The following is a 17,130-nucleotide window of genomic DNA, read 5'->3' on the forward strand; positions in this document are numbered from 1 at the left end:
TGATATTTTTACGAGTGGGAGAGGTCTAGAAGTTGGCTCTCACAGCTACCACAGTCTATTCCTATGTGTGAGAAATTATCCATTTAGACAATGGAACAATTACTAACTGAATCGCCTTTATTTTTCTTCAACAATTTATATAAGTAGTGCTCTAAATCAAGCCTATATATAATGATTTGCCATTGTATTGGGAACGCTGCTGATCAAGCATTACACCACCAAGGATCCTACTGTTTTATTTTTATTTTTTTTTATTTTTTTAAAGGGTAACATTTTTATTCTTTTTCAAAATAACAAGCACAGAACATTTAACACACAGAGTGTCAGTAAACACACTGACATACAAACATAACATGTCAGTCATCACACACATCTGTAATAACCTATTAAAGCAGCAGATAGTAATAATCAAATAATCTCTACTTGAACCATCATATTTTCCAATAGGAAGCACCCATGTCTTTGTCATATGCTGTTATATTCTCTGGGGAGAAGAGCCAGCGAGCTTTTTAGCCAAGCGTGCCAATAACGTTTAAGTGCAAACAATTGTGATGAATAAGAGGCTAATGCAAACTCATGATGCATATGAGAGTTCATCTTAGCAGATAGGTCCGTAATTGTTGGGGTAGTTGGAGGCGGAATGCTTACAACAGTCTGTTGCGTACACTCCTTTGTCATCTATGCAGGCCACTTTGGGTGTCTGGAGATATTTGTTAAAACGCAAATCGTATATACAGATCCCATTTAAATATCTCTCTTTAAAAAGTCCGGAATATCATATACCCCACTCGAATTTCCAGTTGTGGAACAGGTCAGGGATAGATACTATAGATACATTTTATTTTATTGTAATTCTATTTTTAGGTCATTTGAGGACCTAAGCTGTGAAGCCACTTTACCAAAGGTGGTATTTTATCAATACTTGCAAATTCGTCATGCTCTTCAAAAGTGTCCTCAGCCACAGGCAGTATGCACATCATCTCCGATTCAAAGGTTTAAATTGGGCTATAAAAAACATATGAGGGGGATGTCCACTGCATATAAAGCATTGTTGAGTTTGGGGAATGGGGATGAGAAATTGCCGTATATGCACAAATGGGATCATGATTTGAATATTCTGACAACAGTGGAGAAGAGCTTGCGAACAAGTCAAAAAAATAAATTTACGTTGGTACCTCTACCCTTCTGGACTAGTTCATGTTATTCTGGGATACTCAAATCTCTATTGGAGACAATGTGGGCAAGTGGGAACATTGGCGCATATGTGGTGGTCCTGTCCAATAGTTAAAGTGTCTGGGAGGCTACTTTCCAGATCATCTCCTTGGTGGCTGGTTATGACTTTCCTCCAGCCCCAGATATGTCCTTATTGAATATCAGGGTAGCAGAGATGTCTCCAGACCACCGCTGGCCTGCGGTGCATATTCTATCCTCAGCGCAAAAATGTGTGGCTTTACATTGGAAGTCTTCTACTACCCCAACGATACTCCTGTTTTTTGAGTTAGGCAATCTACTAAGGGACCATGGACAGGCACGTGGCACATTTCACATGTCTTGGTGCCTCTATTATAGTGATAGCAGCCTCACTTAATTACTTATTACACTTTCTTCACAGCTATGTCTTCTATATATGAGACCTTGCTCCCTCGGCCCTGCTCTTTATATTAACTGCCAGGTAGTGTGAGGCCCACAGTAGCTAATAGTGCGGTCAAACCTCAGAAAACCCAAGCCTTTCACTCTAAAATGGTGGTGACAGACACACTAAAATAAGAACCTTTGACAATGCAGTTTTCCCACTTCTGTATAGAAGCCAGCAGGAATAGAGTCTGATGACCTTACATAGAGAACTACTGGTCGCCACTTGAAGATCTGGTAGTAGATCGAGAGACATAATTTGGCCACCTCTGGTATAGAGTATACAATAAGTAGTGAGAGAAACAGATACATTATGGAGGGTCAAGTACTATTAGAGTCAGATATACGACACTTTAGTCATTGTTGAGAATGGCGCCATCTGCAACACATTTTTTAAAAAGTCACCTCGAAACATGAACTGGAAAAGAAGACTATACAACAGGTCTAGCCTAATATTTATGACTGCTCATACCTGCAACTATTAAATAATACATACACACAATATTGTAACTGCCTAGCTGATAACTAGATTAACATTAATAATTATGGTGTACAATCAGTTTTGACCCAATGAGAATATTCTTCTGATGTTGGAAGCTTTATATATGATCCCTGAGTGCACAGCATGTTTGTCTGTAAAGCACCACACAAGTCTTGGTGTTATAAAAACGAGAGTCAGATATTCATATGGATTGAGACCCCGGGACTGTACAAGCCACTACGAAAAGTTAAAGTCACAGGCATGGCCCTGAAGTCATTAGAAAAATCTGTGTCATGTGACAAGGCAGATTGTCTTGTTGGAAGATACAAGTAAAAAAAATTTTATATATACTGAGAATTTTTATATTTTGTACTAATTTTTATATTTTATGCAATTTCTTACAGGAGTTTAATGATATTGAAGGAAGAGTACGTATAGAGCCAAAATCCGATTTAAGCAGCTTTGTCATAGAAGGAGCACAGCGAGATGATGAAGGCAACTATAGAATTGTTGTGACCAATCCTTCTGGAGAAGATAATGCTACAGTATACATCAAAGTTGTAGGTAAATATAGACTATTACGTTAAGGTACGATTACATTCTCAAACGGAAGTTAGTAATTTTTTAGCCCATATATTCACTGAATCCACAATAAAATCCCAGTAATGAAACAGTAGCCAAAATCTCTCTTTAAAAATCAAAATCGGTGCATGATTTTTTTCTGCCAGGTGTGAGTGGGATTTTGAAAACCCCACTGCCCTTAATTGCACCCTAGCTGTGACCATAGCCGTATTCTTACATGATTTCTATAAACAACGTAGTGGATTCAATACCAATGTAGGAGGTAATCGTTGTATCGCTTAAATGCATGGTTCGTCATTTGTTATGGCTGCACCCTATACTGGGGTGTTTACCAATACAAATAATATTTTCAGAAATGTATAATTTTTTTTCATTTCAGATGTTCCTGATCCTCCCGAGAATGTAAAAATTGTTGGTGTTGGGGAAGACTGGGCAGATGTTGTTTGGGATCCTCCAAAATATGATGGTGGACAAGTAATCCTAGGTAAGAAATCTGTGCAGCTCTTTACTAAAAAGCAATTTTGAGCTAAATGTTTCCCTATATCTGTCCAGGGATCCATTTTAAAAGATATCATAATAACATTTAGAGCTGTCTCTTTCTTTTTTATTTTTTTCATGACTTTGTTGCCTAGGTTTTAACTAGTAACTAACAAGAACATATTTAAAGGAGTTTTCCCAACAGAGGCATTTATGACATATTCCCAGGATATAGGAGATTTTTGAAGCAGCACTAGTCCCGAGTATGGTGCGGTGCACGCTGTCAAGCCAGGCAAACCAACTCCAGCACGATGTATATCCAAAGAAGTAGTAGGACAACAGCACACGTCTTCAAATCATCAAAGTGGTTTTATTGTCAAGACATCCACAAACGACAAGCAACGTTTCGACCCATAGTGAGTGAAGGGTCTTTGTCAAGCCTAACATTATGTCTAAAAACATCGTTATAAATGGGTGAATACAAATGATCACATGGCCCATTCCAACCAGTGAACATCGTGAATCTGGTCTCCCAGGTGAAGCATACATTAGTCTTAATGACATACATCAAATAGTTATATAATCTTCAAAAACGTGCAAAACTACAATGTGTAATACATCTTTAATACATCATCATCAATAATATATCAATCATTGTTATTACAATAGAAAAGTGAAGGAGGAAAGTTCACCACACTCCAGGTTCCAGCTACGATCACAGAGCTCTACTGTGCATGCTCAGCAATCAATCATCTCTGCTGTGCAAAAAATGAAGACCAGCGTTCGATCCAAAATAGTGATCAAAGTATGTATAAATGTAAGACATCCTCAGTCATAACAGGAATCCATCATACTGCAGCTCCATATCTGTATGTTTTGAGGCAAAATTAATTCAATAATTAAAAACGTCTTCACTCTGTATAAGTCACATGTGAACAGGGCAGACGGAGGGAGAAGGGATCAGGTTCATATTACTTCATGATATCAATCACTAGAAGTTAAATATAAGACATCCTCAGTCATAACAAGAATCCATCATACTGCAGCTCCATATCTGTATATTTTGAGGCAAAAATAATTCAATAATTAAAAGCGCCTTCACTCTGTTTAAGTCACATGTGAACAGGGCAGACGGAGGGAGAAGGGATCAGGTTCATATTACTACATGATATCAATCCCTAGGAGTTAATGTCATCAAATACTATTTAGTGTTAAACCGCCTACATAAATCGGATCACCGAAGTGATTCAAAAACTTTCTAGGGAATGCTTGTAACTTCTGTCCGACAAATCATGTTGGACAATAATACCGCACAAAACACGAGATTTATATAATGATGATAAAAAAGCCTTCATTCCGTGATGTGAAGTCACATGTGAACAGGGCAGATAGAAGAAGAAGGGATCAGGTTCATATTACAACATGATATCAATCACTAAAAGTTAGTGTCATCAAATACTCTTTAGTGTTAATTCGCCTACATAAATCGTATCACTCAAAGTGATTAAAAGACTTTCTAGGGAATGCTCGTAATATCTGTCCAACGAAACATGTCGGACACCTATATCGCACAGAACACGAGATTTATATAATGATGATAGAGCATCAACCATAGCCCACCCAATCAAAAAACCACTATACTCAAAAACATTGCATAAAAAATACAGATGGATGCCAACATGAAAGGAACCGCTATAATCTTCGTTCTGATCATAAATCCGCCGGCGTGTGGTGAATAAACCTCCATCACGAACATGCTCAAATCTGTAAGAAATATTCCAAAAATATCAAGACCCTCAGGGATACAAGACGATGCAAAAAAATAGATGCTACACAATGTGTCAGAAATCACCCATCAAGTGTACAATATTAAAAAAATGTTAAAAACAGCAATGGGATTTCAGAGTCCAGGAATTATCTTGTATTCTAGATTCAAACCTTTGGGGTATAGGGAATCTAACTCAAAGATCCAACGTAATTCTTTCTTTTTCAATAGCTTCTGTCTATCCCCTCCCCTCCTGAGTATCGGGACACAATCTATTACCCTAAATCTCAATTGATTTAACTGATGATTCTTTTCAATAAAATGCCTTGGTAATGGAAGTTCCATCATTTTCTTTCTGATTGTACTTTTATGCTTATTAATTCTCAATTTAATAGGCATAGTTGTCTCTCCTATGTAAATCAATGAACAAGGACATGTAATCATATATACAACGAAATCTGAATTGCACGTAAATCTGTGTCTGATATTAAAGATCCTCCCCGTATGTGGATGCTGAAAACTATTCCCTTTCACAATATTATTGCAATTGCAGCAATTCAGACAGGGAAAATTACCATTTTTGGGGGGGCAAAGTAGTAATTGTGTATTTTTCTTTCTACTACCCACGTCTGACTTAACCAGTGTGTCTCTGATATTCTTAGTCCTCCGATATGACATAATAGGTGGTATTCTCAACGTGTCAATCTCATTATGTCCCTTGGACACTATAGGCCAATTCTTTCGCAGAATATTCCCTATGCGACCACTCAAATTGCCAAAAGTTGATATAAATGGTATACGTTCAACTTGTACACCCTTAATATTGGATTCCAAACTATTGTCTAGTCTATCCTTATGTTTCTGTACAAGTTTCCTAGGATAACCTCTCTTCGTAAATTTATTACACATCTGAGTCAACCTAATTTGTTTCTGTGTAGTATCTGACACAATCCTATCTACCCTTAATAATTGACTCCATGGTAACGACTCAATCATGTGTCTAGGATGGTTACTACTATATAAAAGGAGATTATTTCTGTCTGTGGGTTTCACAAATAAATCTGTGGAAAATACTCCGTCTTTCCATTGTACCAAAGTGTCCAAAAATTGTAATTCTCGATCAGAACAAACCATGGTAAATTGAAGAGCTGGAATATGAGTGTTAAGTTCTAACAAAAACTGATCAAGACCCAACCTATCACCTTCCCATATGACAAAAATGTCATCAATAAGTTGAACGTATACCATTTATATCAACTTTTGGCAATTTGAGTGGTCGCATAGGGAATATTCTGCGAAAGAATTGGCCTATAGTGTCCAAGGGACATAATGAGATTGACACGTTGAGAATACCACCTATTATGTCATATCGGAGGACTAAGAATATCAGAGACACACTGGTTAAGTCAGACGTGGGTAGTAGAAAGAAAAATACACAATTACTACTTTGCCCCCCCAAAAATGGTAATTTTCCCTGTCTGAATTGCTGCAATTGCAATAATATTGTGAAAGGGAATAGTTTTCAGCATCCACAAACGGGGAGGGTCTTTAATATCAGACACAGATTTACGTGCAATTCAGATTTCGTTGTATATATGATTACATGTCCTTGTTCATTGATTTACATAGGAGAGACAACTATGCCTATTAAATTGAGAATTAATAAGCATAAAAGTACAATCAGAAAGAAAATGATGGAACTTCCATTACCAAGGCATTTTATTGAAAAGAATCATCAGTTAAATCAATTGAGATTTAGGGTAATAGATTGTGTCCCGATACTCAGGAGGGGAGGGGATAGACAGAAGCTATTGAAAAAGAAAGAATTACGTTGGATCTTTGAGTTAGATTCCCTATACCCCAAAGGTTTGAATCTAGAATACAAGATAATTCCTGGACTCTGAAATCCCATTGCTGTTTTTAACATTTTTTTAATATTGTACACTTGATGGGTGATTTCTGACACATTGTGTAGCATCTATTTTTTTGCATCGTCTTGTATCCCTGAGGGTCTTGATATTTTTGGAATATTTCTTACAGATTTGAGCATGTTCGTGATGGAGGTTTATTCACCACACGCCAGCGGATTTATGATCAGAACGAAGATTATAGCGGTTCCTTTCATGTTGGCATCCATCTGTATTTTTTATGCAATGTTTTTGAGTATAGTGGTTTTTTGATTGGGTGGGCTATGGTTGATGCTCTATCATCATTATATAAATCTCGTGTTCTGTGCGATATAGGTGTCCGACATGTTTCGTTGGACAGATATTACGAGCATTCCCTAGAAAGTCTTTTAATCACTTTGAGTGATACGATTTATGTAGGCGAATTAACACTAAAGAGTATTTGATGACACTAACTTTTAGTGATTGATATCATGTTGTAATATGAACCTGATCCCTTCTTCTTCTATCTGCCCTGTTCACATGTGACTTCACATCACGGAATGAAGGCTTTTTTATCATCATTATATAAATCTCGTGTTTTGTGCGGTATTATTGTCCAACATGATTTGTCGGACAGAAGTTACAAGCATTCCCTAGAAAGTTTTTGAATCACTTCGGTGATCCGATTTATGTAGGCGGTTTAACACTAAATAGTATTTGATGACATTAACTCCTAGGGATTGATATCATGTAGTAATATGAACCTGATCCCTTCTCCCTCCGTCTGCCCTGTTCACATGTGACTTAAACAGAGTGAAGGCGCTTTTAATTATTGAATTATTTTTGCCTCAAAATATACAGATATGGAGCTGCAGTATGATGGATTCTTGTTATGACTGAGGATGTCTTATATTTAACTTCTAGTGATTGATATCATGAAGTAATATGAACCTGATCCCTTCTCCCTCCGTCTGCCCTGTTCACATGTGACTTATACAGAGTGAAGACGTTTTTAATTATTGAATTAATTTTGCCTCAAAACATACAGATATGGAGCTGCAGTATGATGGATTCCTGTTATGACTGAGGATGTCTTACATTTATACATACTTTGATCACTATTTTGGATCGAACGCTGGTCTTCATTTTTTGCACAGCAGAGATGATTGATTGCTGAGCATGCACAGTAGAGCTCTGTGATCGTAGCTGGAACCTGGAGTGTGGTGAACTTTCCTCCTTCACTTTTCTATTGTAATAACAATGATTGATATATTATTGATGATGATGTATTAAAGATGTATTACACATTGTAGTTTTGCACGTTTTTGAAGATTATATAACTATTTGATGTATGTCATTAAGACTAATGTATGCTTCACCTGGGAGACCAGATTCACGATGTTCACTGGTTGGAATGGGCCATGTGATCATTTGTATTCACCCATTTATAACGATGTTTTTAGACATAATGTTAGGCTTGACAAAGACCCTTCACTCACTATGGGTCGAAACGTTGCTTGTCGTTTGTGGATGTCTTGACAATAAAACCACTTTGATGATTTGAAGACGTGTGCTGTTGTCCTACTACTTCTTTGGATATATTCCCAGGATATGTCATAAATGTCAGATAGATGCGGGTCCCACGTCTGGGACCCGCAACTATCTCTAGAACAGGACCCCCTAAACCCCGTTCTACCTTTTTCTGTTCCCTCTGTCTCCCCAGCCACTTCCTGACTATATGGTCGGGAGTTACAAAAACAGCATAGCTCGCTGAGCTACGCTGTTTCCGTAACTCCCATAGTTGTGAATGGAAGTTCAGGTAGTAGCATAGCATGCGAGCTACGCTGTTTCCGTAACTACCATTCAGTTGTATGGGACTTACGGAAACAGAGTAGCTCAAAGAGCTACGCTGTTTCCTAATTCATGGTCGAAATTCACCTGCTTCTGCCGCAACACAGAGCGGCAGAACGGGGTTTAGGGGGCCCTGTTCTAGAGAGAGGTGGATATGTCATAAATGTCTCTCATAGGAAAACCCCTTTAAACATGAGAGAAAAAAAGACAAAACAATAGCTATGGAAATATCATTTAAAAAAAAAAGAAAAAAAATCCTTTATGGGTATGTTCACAAACGTGGCAGATTTATTGCAAAATTTCTGCGACTGACAATCTGCTCCAAACATCTGAATGGGGTAGTTTCTGCAGCATGTACAGTATATAGATTTCTGGAAGCGGCATTCAAATGTTTAGGGCAGTCAAACAAATTTCGGCCGCGTGTGACTATATCCTATTAGTGCCATAAAAAAATGGAATAAAGTGAAAAAAAATGCGCTCACTGTTTACACATTCATTGGTGACTCACTGTTTACACACTCATTGTTATGCTTGCACGTTCTGTCAAACTGGCTTACAATATACATTACTTCCTCAGAAACTATTAAACTGGACATATATTGGATAGGTGTCAACAAAATGCTTAACCATTGGCCAAATGTTCACCTTTAAACATGCCAACTCTCCCAACTTCAACATGCCAGATCCTTATTTCCCTTGACAGCAGATTTTGGGAGATTGTTGTCATTAGATCAATGACCTATAAGCAGAGTTGGCCAGCATTAATCTAATGTGTATGGCCAACTTAATTTAGCTTCACTTTCAGCCCCTCTCAGTTTGCTAAGCTTTATTGTATAAAGATACATAAATTGTAATATAATAGTCACACGAAAAGCTTGGGAGGCATAAATGGAGAAAACAGAGCATGAAGTAATAAAAGGTTTTACTTTAAAAAGATTATTGCTGTATATGAATGTGCCCCTTGCCACTCTGTAGGCAGCTCCTTCCCACCGAACCCATAGACAATTATTACATGTGTTCTATTAATAGAATCTGTTTGTCAGTATGGAGATTGAAGATATTAATTTCAGACAAAAAATATTTAATCTGCTATTATCCCATATGTTTTGCAATGTTAGCACTAAATAATGGAAGAGCTATGACAGTACCATTCATGAGGTATGCTACAAAAGTGGGATAAAAATAACGTATTCACTAGTCATGACTCACCAGAACAATTTCCACACACAAAAAAGTCATTATTTATGGTAAGGATTGATAACATTGGATTGGCCACCAAATGAATATGTTATTTTTTTTTCATGAAGGTGGAAAAGAAAAACATTTAAATGGTCCAATAGTAATTTGTATTTTCAATGGAAACGTGACGTAGCACAGTATAAACTACTTTTCAATATGTATTTAATATTTGCGAACTGTCTTTTATTAATTGTTTGTTTTCTATATCTGTAGGATATCTTATTGAAAGAAAAAAGAAAGGCAGTCAACGTTGGATGAAGATGAACTTTGAAGTCTATGCAGACACTAAATATCAGTCAACCAATATGATTGAAGGAGTCTTATATGAAATTAGAATCTATGCTGTCAATGTCATTGGAATTTCCCAAGAAGCCAATACCACCAATCCATTCATGCCTATTGGTAAGGACTTTTTGAAATTGAACTATCAAACAGCTATTGTCACATGGTCAATAATGATTGGTTCGATTCATTTTATATGGATAGTTAAAGTTAAAATACGTTCATATATTACCAACTAACTGCAGGTCCTTGGGCCCACCACAGGAAAATATTCTAAAGGCCTACCCTACGTGTATAATAACATTAAGTAGAACACAAGAGAAAGAAGGAGTCAAAAACTATTGAAAAATATATAAATTGCCAAAGGCATAGAAAAATACATGTGTATTTTTCTATGCCTTTGGCAATTTATATATTTTTCAATAGTTTTTGACTCCTTCTTTCTCTTGTGTTCTACTTAATATTGTTTGGAGTTTCTATTGTTACTGGGGAGTTCAATGATCCGCACTTGCTGGTGACTTAGCCCACATGTTTTATAGTCTCATGAGACATATGTTGACATTATTGTGTATAATAACATGCATACGTCCACTATTTAATTCCATCATACATTTTGTTATTGTTGCACACACAGGAAATATGATCAATATGGTGAAATAGGTTATTTGTGCAGTAACCCATTCGAAACCTAGTGGCAAATTATTGTCTCCAAATGGGATTGTCATCTTCTGGACCTTTGGGGGGATTCAAATTATTGTATTAGAGGCTGGGCCTACCAGAGGATCCTTTGGTACTCTGATGTAGCAGTCTAACCCTGTTTGTAGGTATCTTTAAGGGATATCAGGATTCTTGGCGAATTAGTTAATAGGACAATATAAGCCTGACTTTACAGTACGTGTTCATTAGCAGCTATTTTAAAAAATAATAATTCTAATTTACACTGAAAAATTATAAAATATATGTCTAGGTTTTAAGATAAACCAAAAATATACTGTTTTTCAGCTCCAACAAGTGAACCCCTACATTTGACGGTTGAGGACGTCACAGACACGACTTGCACTCTGAAGTGGAGACCACCAGATCGTATTGGCGCTGGAGGAATTGATGGTTATCTCATTGAGTACTGCAAAGAGGGATGTAAGTACGAGTAATGTCAGAGGCATAGCTATAGGGAGTGCAAAGGTAGCAGTACAACACTTATAAATGGAGATGACAGATTTTGCATTGTGCCCAGAAGCTTCAAATTACATCTCGGATATTTGTGTATGTGAGATTGATAAGGGAGAATTTTGTATTATTATGTATCATATTTCCTCTTAATGACATTTGCTGTTTAATATTATATTTTTCTATATACTTTATGGTGCTTTACTGAAACAATTTACAATCTTTATCTATTTAGCTGATGAGTGGGTTGAGACAAACAAAGAGCCTGTGGAAAGATGTGGATATACTGTGAAGGGTCTTCCCACTGGGGAGAAACTTCTTTTTCGCATACTCGCTGTCAATATAGCAGGCAAGAGTGAGCCAGCAATTCTTGGTCAGCCAGTTACCATACGGGAGATTGTGCGTAAGTTACTTTAATACATTATATATAATATACGGGTGTCGTAATGAAAAATTCCTTTAATCTGACATGAGAGAATTATAGGAACACTCCAGGAAAATATAATACACTGTGTTATATCTAGTGCATGGCCAGAATTAGTAGTGCATGACTTCTATCTTTGGTATTCTTCAAATCAAAGGGCTTTCACTAGGCATAACACAGCAGGTAGTAAAGGTTGTGGGGAAAACCTGTTTAAAATGAGAATATACTGAGTATATTTTTAATATCATGAGTTTCATCTTATCTAGGCATACATGCAGACATTTTGCCAGAGTTGGAAGAATTTTCCCATGTAAAATTGTTCCAATCAGAACATCCTATAATTTAATGCTTGCATTTTTCATGTGGAAAACAAGCAAGATCAAGAAAAAAAATACTACCAAAAATAACCAGAAAAATTGTTACAGATATCTAATATATTTTCAAACTGATATAAGGTCTATCTGTTGGTCATAATAACCTCAACTCCTTACTTTATTCCAAATTATTACAGTATCTATGGGCTCTTTAAATGAGACCTCATAATTATTATTCCATGATGGTAGTAGAGGAGACGGAGCTGTGACAACTTTTCAAAACATCTTAATGCCATTGCTATGACAGTTTGTGTATGTGGTAATGGTGGATTCCATCTAAAGTTCAAAAAGCTACATGAGTAAATATCTATAACATGAAAAAATAAAAGGAATTTCCAATCTTTGTAGGGGGTTTCCAAATTAACTATTGAGTACATATTAGAAAAGAAAAACAAGTCACTTATTTTTTCTTTAATACTGGTAATCGTCTACTTGATTTTTTTGAACATTGAAACAGGATAACGTTACATTTTACATTTACACCTCATGGGTGTCATGTTAATAAAATGCTACATTCTCTAGATTTTGCAATATACTTTTTTTTCCTAACAGAGTCACCAAAGATCCGATTACCAAGGCAGCTGAGGCAAACCTATATTAGGAAGGTCGGAGAACAGGTCAACCTTGTTATTCCCTTTCAGGTATGGTGAACTGATAGGCAGAATGGAAACCACATTGAAATTCCCAATGCTCTCATTCCCTGTACAAAGAAATTCTCTATAGTTTCTCTGTAGGGAGCAAACTTAAATGGGTATTCCAGCCACAAACATTTATCACCTATCCACTGGTAATACATTTTAGATTGGTGAGGGTCCACAGTGCTTGGCTGTTTCTGTCTCTCCCATAGCGCATGCTCGACCACTGTTCTGTTCAAACTTCTCTTTGCTGAGGTCATGCGGCTTGGGGGGGGTGCTACATAGGATCTAATGATTGATGGGGGTTCCAGCGGTTGAACCCCCACCAATCTTACAATTATCACCTCTCCAGTGGACATTTGAGAAATGTTTATAGATGGAATAACCCTTTAAATATGCAAATTGGAATTTACCATTAGTATATTTGCTAAATTTATCATAGTGGAAAAAAAATCAACCATAACCTTTGGCAAAAGATTGAGAATTTTTTCTTTAGGAACTTTTTTCACTCTTCCTTGAAAAACACTTCTAGTTCAGAAGTTTTCTTTCTCGATCATTCTCTTCTTATATTATGCAACCTCTATTCATATTCAGTTTCTTAAATAGTAGTGTAATATACTTACATTAAAATTCTGCTACGATACCACCCCACCCTTCCCCATTGTGTGCTCGTACATACATTAGACCTCAATGACAGCCTAAATAATAGAAATATGGAGGAAGTGATATATAGCAGTTAATCCTTTGGCAATCCAAGCTTAGAATAGTTGCAGAATAGTAAGCCCCAATGAAAACAAGAGAACTCAGAGAGAAGCAATTAGTGACAAATGCAGTGAGATAAGACCTGCTGAATATTTGACATAATTTGTGACTTAGACTTCGTTCACATCTGCGCCAGGGTCCCGTTCCGACGTTCCGTTGGAGCTTTCCGTCGGAATGGGACCCTGACTGACACAAACGGAAAACAAATGTTTCTATTTTCATCACCATGGATTTCAATGGTGACGGATCGAGTGGCAATGATTTCCTTTTGTCTCCGTTGTGCGAGGGTTTCCGTCGTTTAGTTTTGACGGAATCAATAGCGTAGTTGACTATGCTATTGATTCCGTCAAAACGACGGAACCCTTACACAACTGAGAGAAACGGAAATCATTGGCACCGGATCCGTCACAATTGAAATCAATGGTGATGGAAACGGAAACCTATGGTTTCCGTTAGTGTTTGTCAGGGCTCCGTTCCGACGGAAAGCTCAGACAGAACGTCTGAACGGAACACTAGCGCAGATGTGAACGCAGCCTTAGTGATACACTACATTGTCTGGTCTGTGGTATCCAGTAACTTAATAAACTTGGTGGTCCCATGGTCTTGTAATCAATAGTCATTTGATGGATTGGTTATCCCTGAAATGACACTGGCTTGTCCCAGTGCATTTGGCTATCTCTAATGTTGCCAAATTATGTTAACTGGTCAGCTAAGAACCAATGCTGCTATCCACTCCACTATAATCTGTCTATTGCATTTGGACAGTGCTATAGTAAAATATGTTTTCTAGAGATGAAAGAATATGGGGGCAATAAGTTTCTGTAATAGGAGGATTGTTGGAGAGATAAGATTGCAGGCTGCTGTGCCATAAACGCTACGAACCTATGACAATATAATGCTTCTATTATTACAGGGAAAACCCAGACCAAAAGTCACCTGGACAAAGGATGGCGAACCATTAGATCTAAGGAAAGTCAGTATTAGAACTTCTGAGACAGACACCATTATCTTCATACGATCATCCGAACGATCTCATTCAGGAAAATATGACTTGTCTGTGCAAATTGAAAACATGGAGGATTGTGCAACAGTAAACATTCGTATTGTGGGTGAGTACATCTGTCTTATGCCAATTAAATTACCTGGAAGCCTGTTCACGTTGGCATATTTCCTCTGTTTTCTTATACAGCCAGTAGTCAGTAGTATTTTCGAAATATTACTTGTGGTAGAGATATCCTGTATTCCAGTTCCTCGAGTTATGGTTACCTCTTAATATCTTTTAAAAGACTTTACAGAGGACTTTCTGAGCAGTGGTGATATTATTGGAGACATGAGAACACATGATTTGGCTTTGACATACCAATGAAGATAAAAGTAGGTTAATAGATAACCATAAATGTGTGATACTGTGTCTTATAAACAACACTCCTCAACACATGATGCACAAATGACTACAGTATTTTTTCATTATATATATATATATATATATATATATATATATATATATATATATATATATATATATATAAAACGTTAGGTTACTGGAGTGGTTCCCTTTTAAACACAATTGCAGACCAAATGAATGCTGAAAGAATTAAATTATCTCTACCGAACTCAACCTTTATTATAGTGGCATATAAACATATGTCTACTTTCGCTGAATGCTGCACAGCAAGCATAATGGTTACAACACTTAAAGTGGCACAGATAATCAGATAAACATTTTATCCAACAGCGATATCCCCTTTGGCAAGTCCTTCTTGTCTTCAAGGACCACACCAAGGCTGTTTTACTTAACACAACCTTCCACTTCCTCATCAGCTTTCCCACCTATTTGTCAGACATCACTTCTCTCCTATTCGCACCCTTTAGGCACCTATCTACACCTTCCAGCCTTCATCTTCAAGGCACCTTGTCGCCTAGCATCTCAAACCCTACACTTCTAGATTATTTGTTACCGGACACCACTCAACTAAAAGACACTTGACAGGCACTTGTACCAAGAGGTCTCCAGACACTTCCCAAGTATCCTTCCACACTTCCAGTCAATCCAAGTTCTATGTAGGCTATCCACTATGGCCCTGACCTCAAGGGTCACCTACCCCTACCTACTCTAATGACTATTACAGTAGTCCAGTCCTTCTCAGGACCATAATCACTGGGCCACTTGCTGTTTCAAGCCTACAGGGCATCCAGTCCACCACTGTAGTGTTCTCCACAGGCCCACCATTCCAGGAATCTTTCTATGCCCCACAGTACTGCTGATCTCCTCCCTGGTCCCCACACCCTGGGCTGACTATCTCCACAGCCCCAGTAGAGTCTCTAGAGCCACTACTCCGGCTGGCAAATACTCTGCCAGTGCTCCGTGACTCCTCCCTTTTTCTTCACTCCACACCACAGCAGTCTCTACTTCTTTTTTGCATAGGCCATTGTCACCCTCCAGCATCCACCCCAGAAGGTGTAGCCTCCAGCCTTCCACTGCCCTCCTGCAATAAGACTAGCTCTCTGTCACTGCACAACTCCAGCAGTCTTCTTTATACCTCACGTAGTTCACACGCTCACTCTCCCTTTGGACACCAAAACACCCCCTTACATGGATTCCTTCTTGTCCCTCCTCTGTTACCGCTCCCATGAGACCTCCTTTCCACTGATGACTGCATCGCATTTTTGACAGTGCCACGGGGCTTCACGGCCTGTCTCCTGAAGTGACCGGCAAAACAAAAGTTTATGGGCCAGTTCACAGAGTTTTTTAACGTGTTTTTTGACGCAGAAGAGTCGGAAAACGTGCCAAAAAAAATTGCCGAATATGCCTCCCTTTGATTTCAGTGGGAGATGGAGGCATTTTTTTCCCGCGAGTGGAAAAACCGTCTCACGGTAAAAAGAAGCGGCATGCCCTATCTTCGGGCATTTAGGTCTCTGACCTCCTATTGACATCAATGGGAGGCAGAAAAAGCGTATTTCGTGGCATTTTTGCCTGCAGCACTCAATGCCCGCGGGCGAAAAACGCAGCGAATGGCGTGCAGGCAGATCAAAATCTGCCTCAAAATTCCAGACGGAATTTTGAGGCAGAATTTTATGCCTGCAAAAAACTTCTTGTGAACATAGCCTAAGAATGCGAACATCCACAAGGTATCATCAACAAATATCTGGACAGTCAATTACAGTTCCAGGTAACTTATTTACAAAAAAACAAAGATATGTACAGTGCACAATCTATAGGGCTGTAGATAAGAGGGAGGGGATCACTTGGTTCACCCTCTTTACATATATGTGTCATGGTTGACTAGAACTTCCCCCATCATGGCCTATAAACTACAAACTGCTGACTCCATAGTTATATTGTTAAAGTTTCAAGTCATCACTCAATGTGGTTACTTGCCTTACATATTGTGGATTCAGAAAGAGTTAAAGTGTCATTCCCCACCAGCCCGTACTGAGAAACCGTATTGTAATTTTACCATCGTCTAGTGTGGAAACCCTGTCTATTTTACCCATGCGCCTTGGAAATTACTTTATTAATCCCCAATCAAATCACTGAGACAGAAAACGTTCATAGATACTCTGGTTCTA

General features: G+C 37.9%; 1 protein-coding gene across 2 annotated transcripts in view; it reads left to right on the forward strand.

Moving 5' to 3' along the window:
- LOC142662047 (myosin-binding protein C, fast-type-like) overlaps positions 1-17,130 on the forward strand; it is a 119,849-nt gene that overhangs the window by 77,530 nt on the left and 25,189 nt on the right. For both annotated transcript variants that reach the window (XM_075839877.1, XM_075839878.1), the window contains 7 exons: positions 2,518-2,677; positions 3,075-3,179; positions 10,130-10,318; positions 11,201-11,335; positions 11,601-11,768; positions 12,716-12,804; positions 14,474-14,669. In XM_075839877.1, coding sequence (XP_075695992.1) covers positions 2,518-2,677; positions 3,075-3,179; positions 10,130-10,318; positions 11,201-11,335; positions 11,601-11,768; positions 12,716-12,804; positions 14,474-14,669 — 1,042 coding nt within the window. The remainder of the gene's footprint in view (positions 1-2,517; positions 2,678-3,074; positions 3,180-10,129; positions 10,319-11,200; positions 11,336-11,600; positions 11,769-12,715; positions 12,805-14,473; positions 14,670-17,130) is intronic.

Source organism: Rhinoderma darwinii, chromosome 10, assembly GCF_050947455.1.
Source record: "Rhinoderma darwinii isolate aRhiDar2 chromosome 10, aRhiDar2.hap1, whole genome shotgun sequence".
NCBI classification, from domain to species: Eukaryota; Metazoa; Chordata; class Amphibia; order Anura; family Rhinodermatidae; genus Rhinoderma; species Rhinoderma darwinii.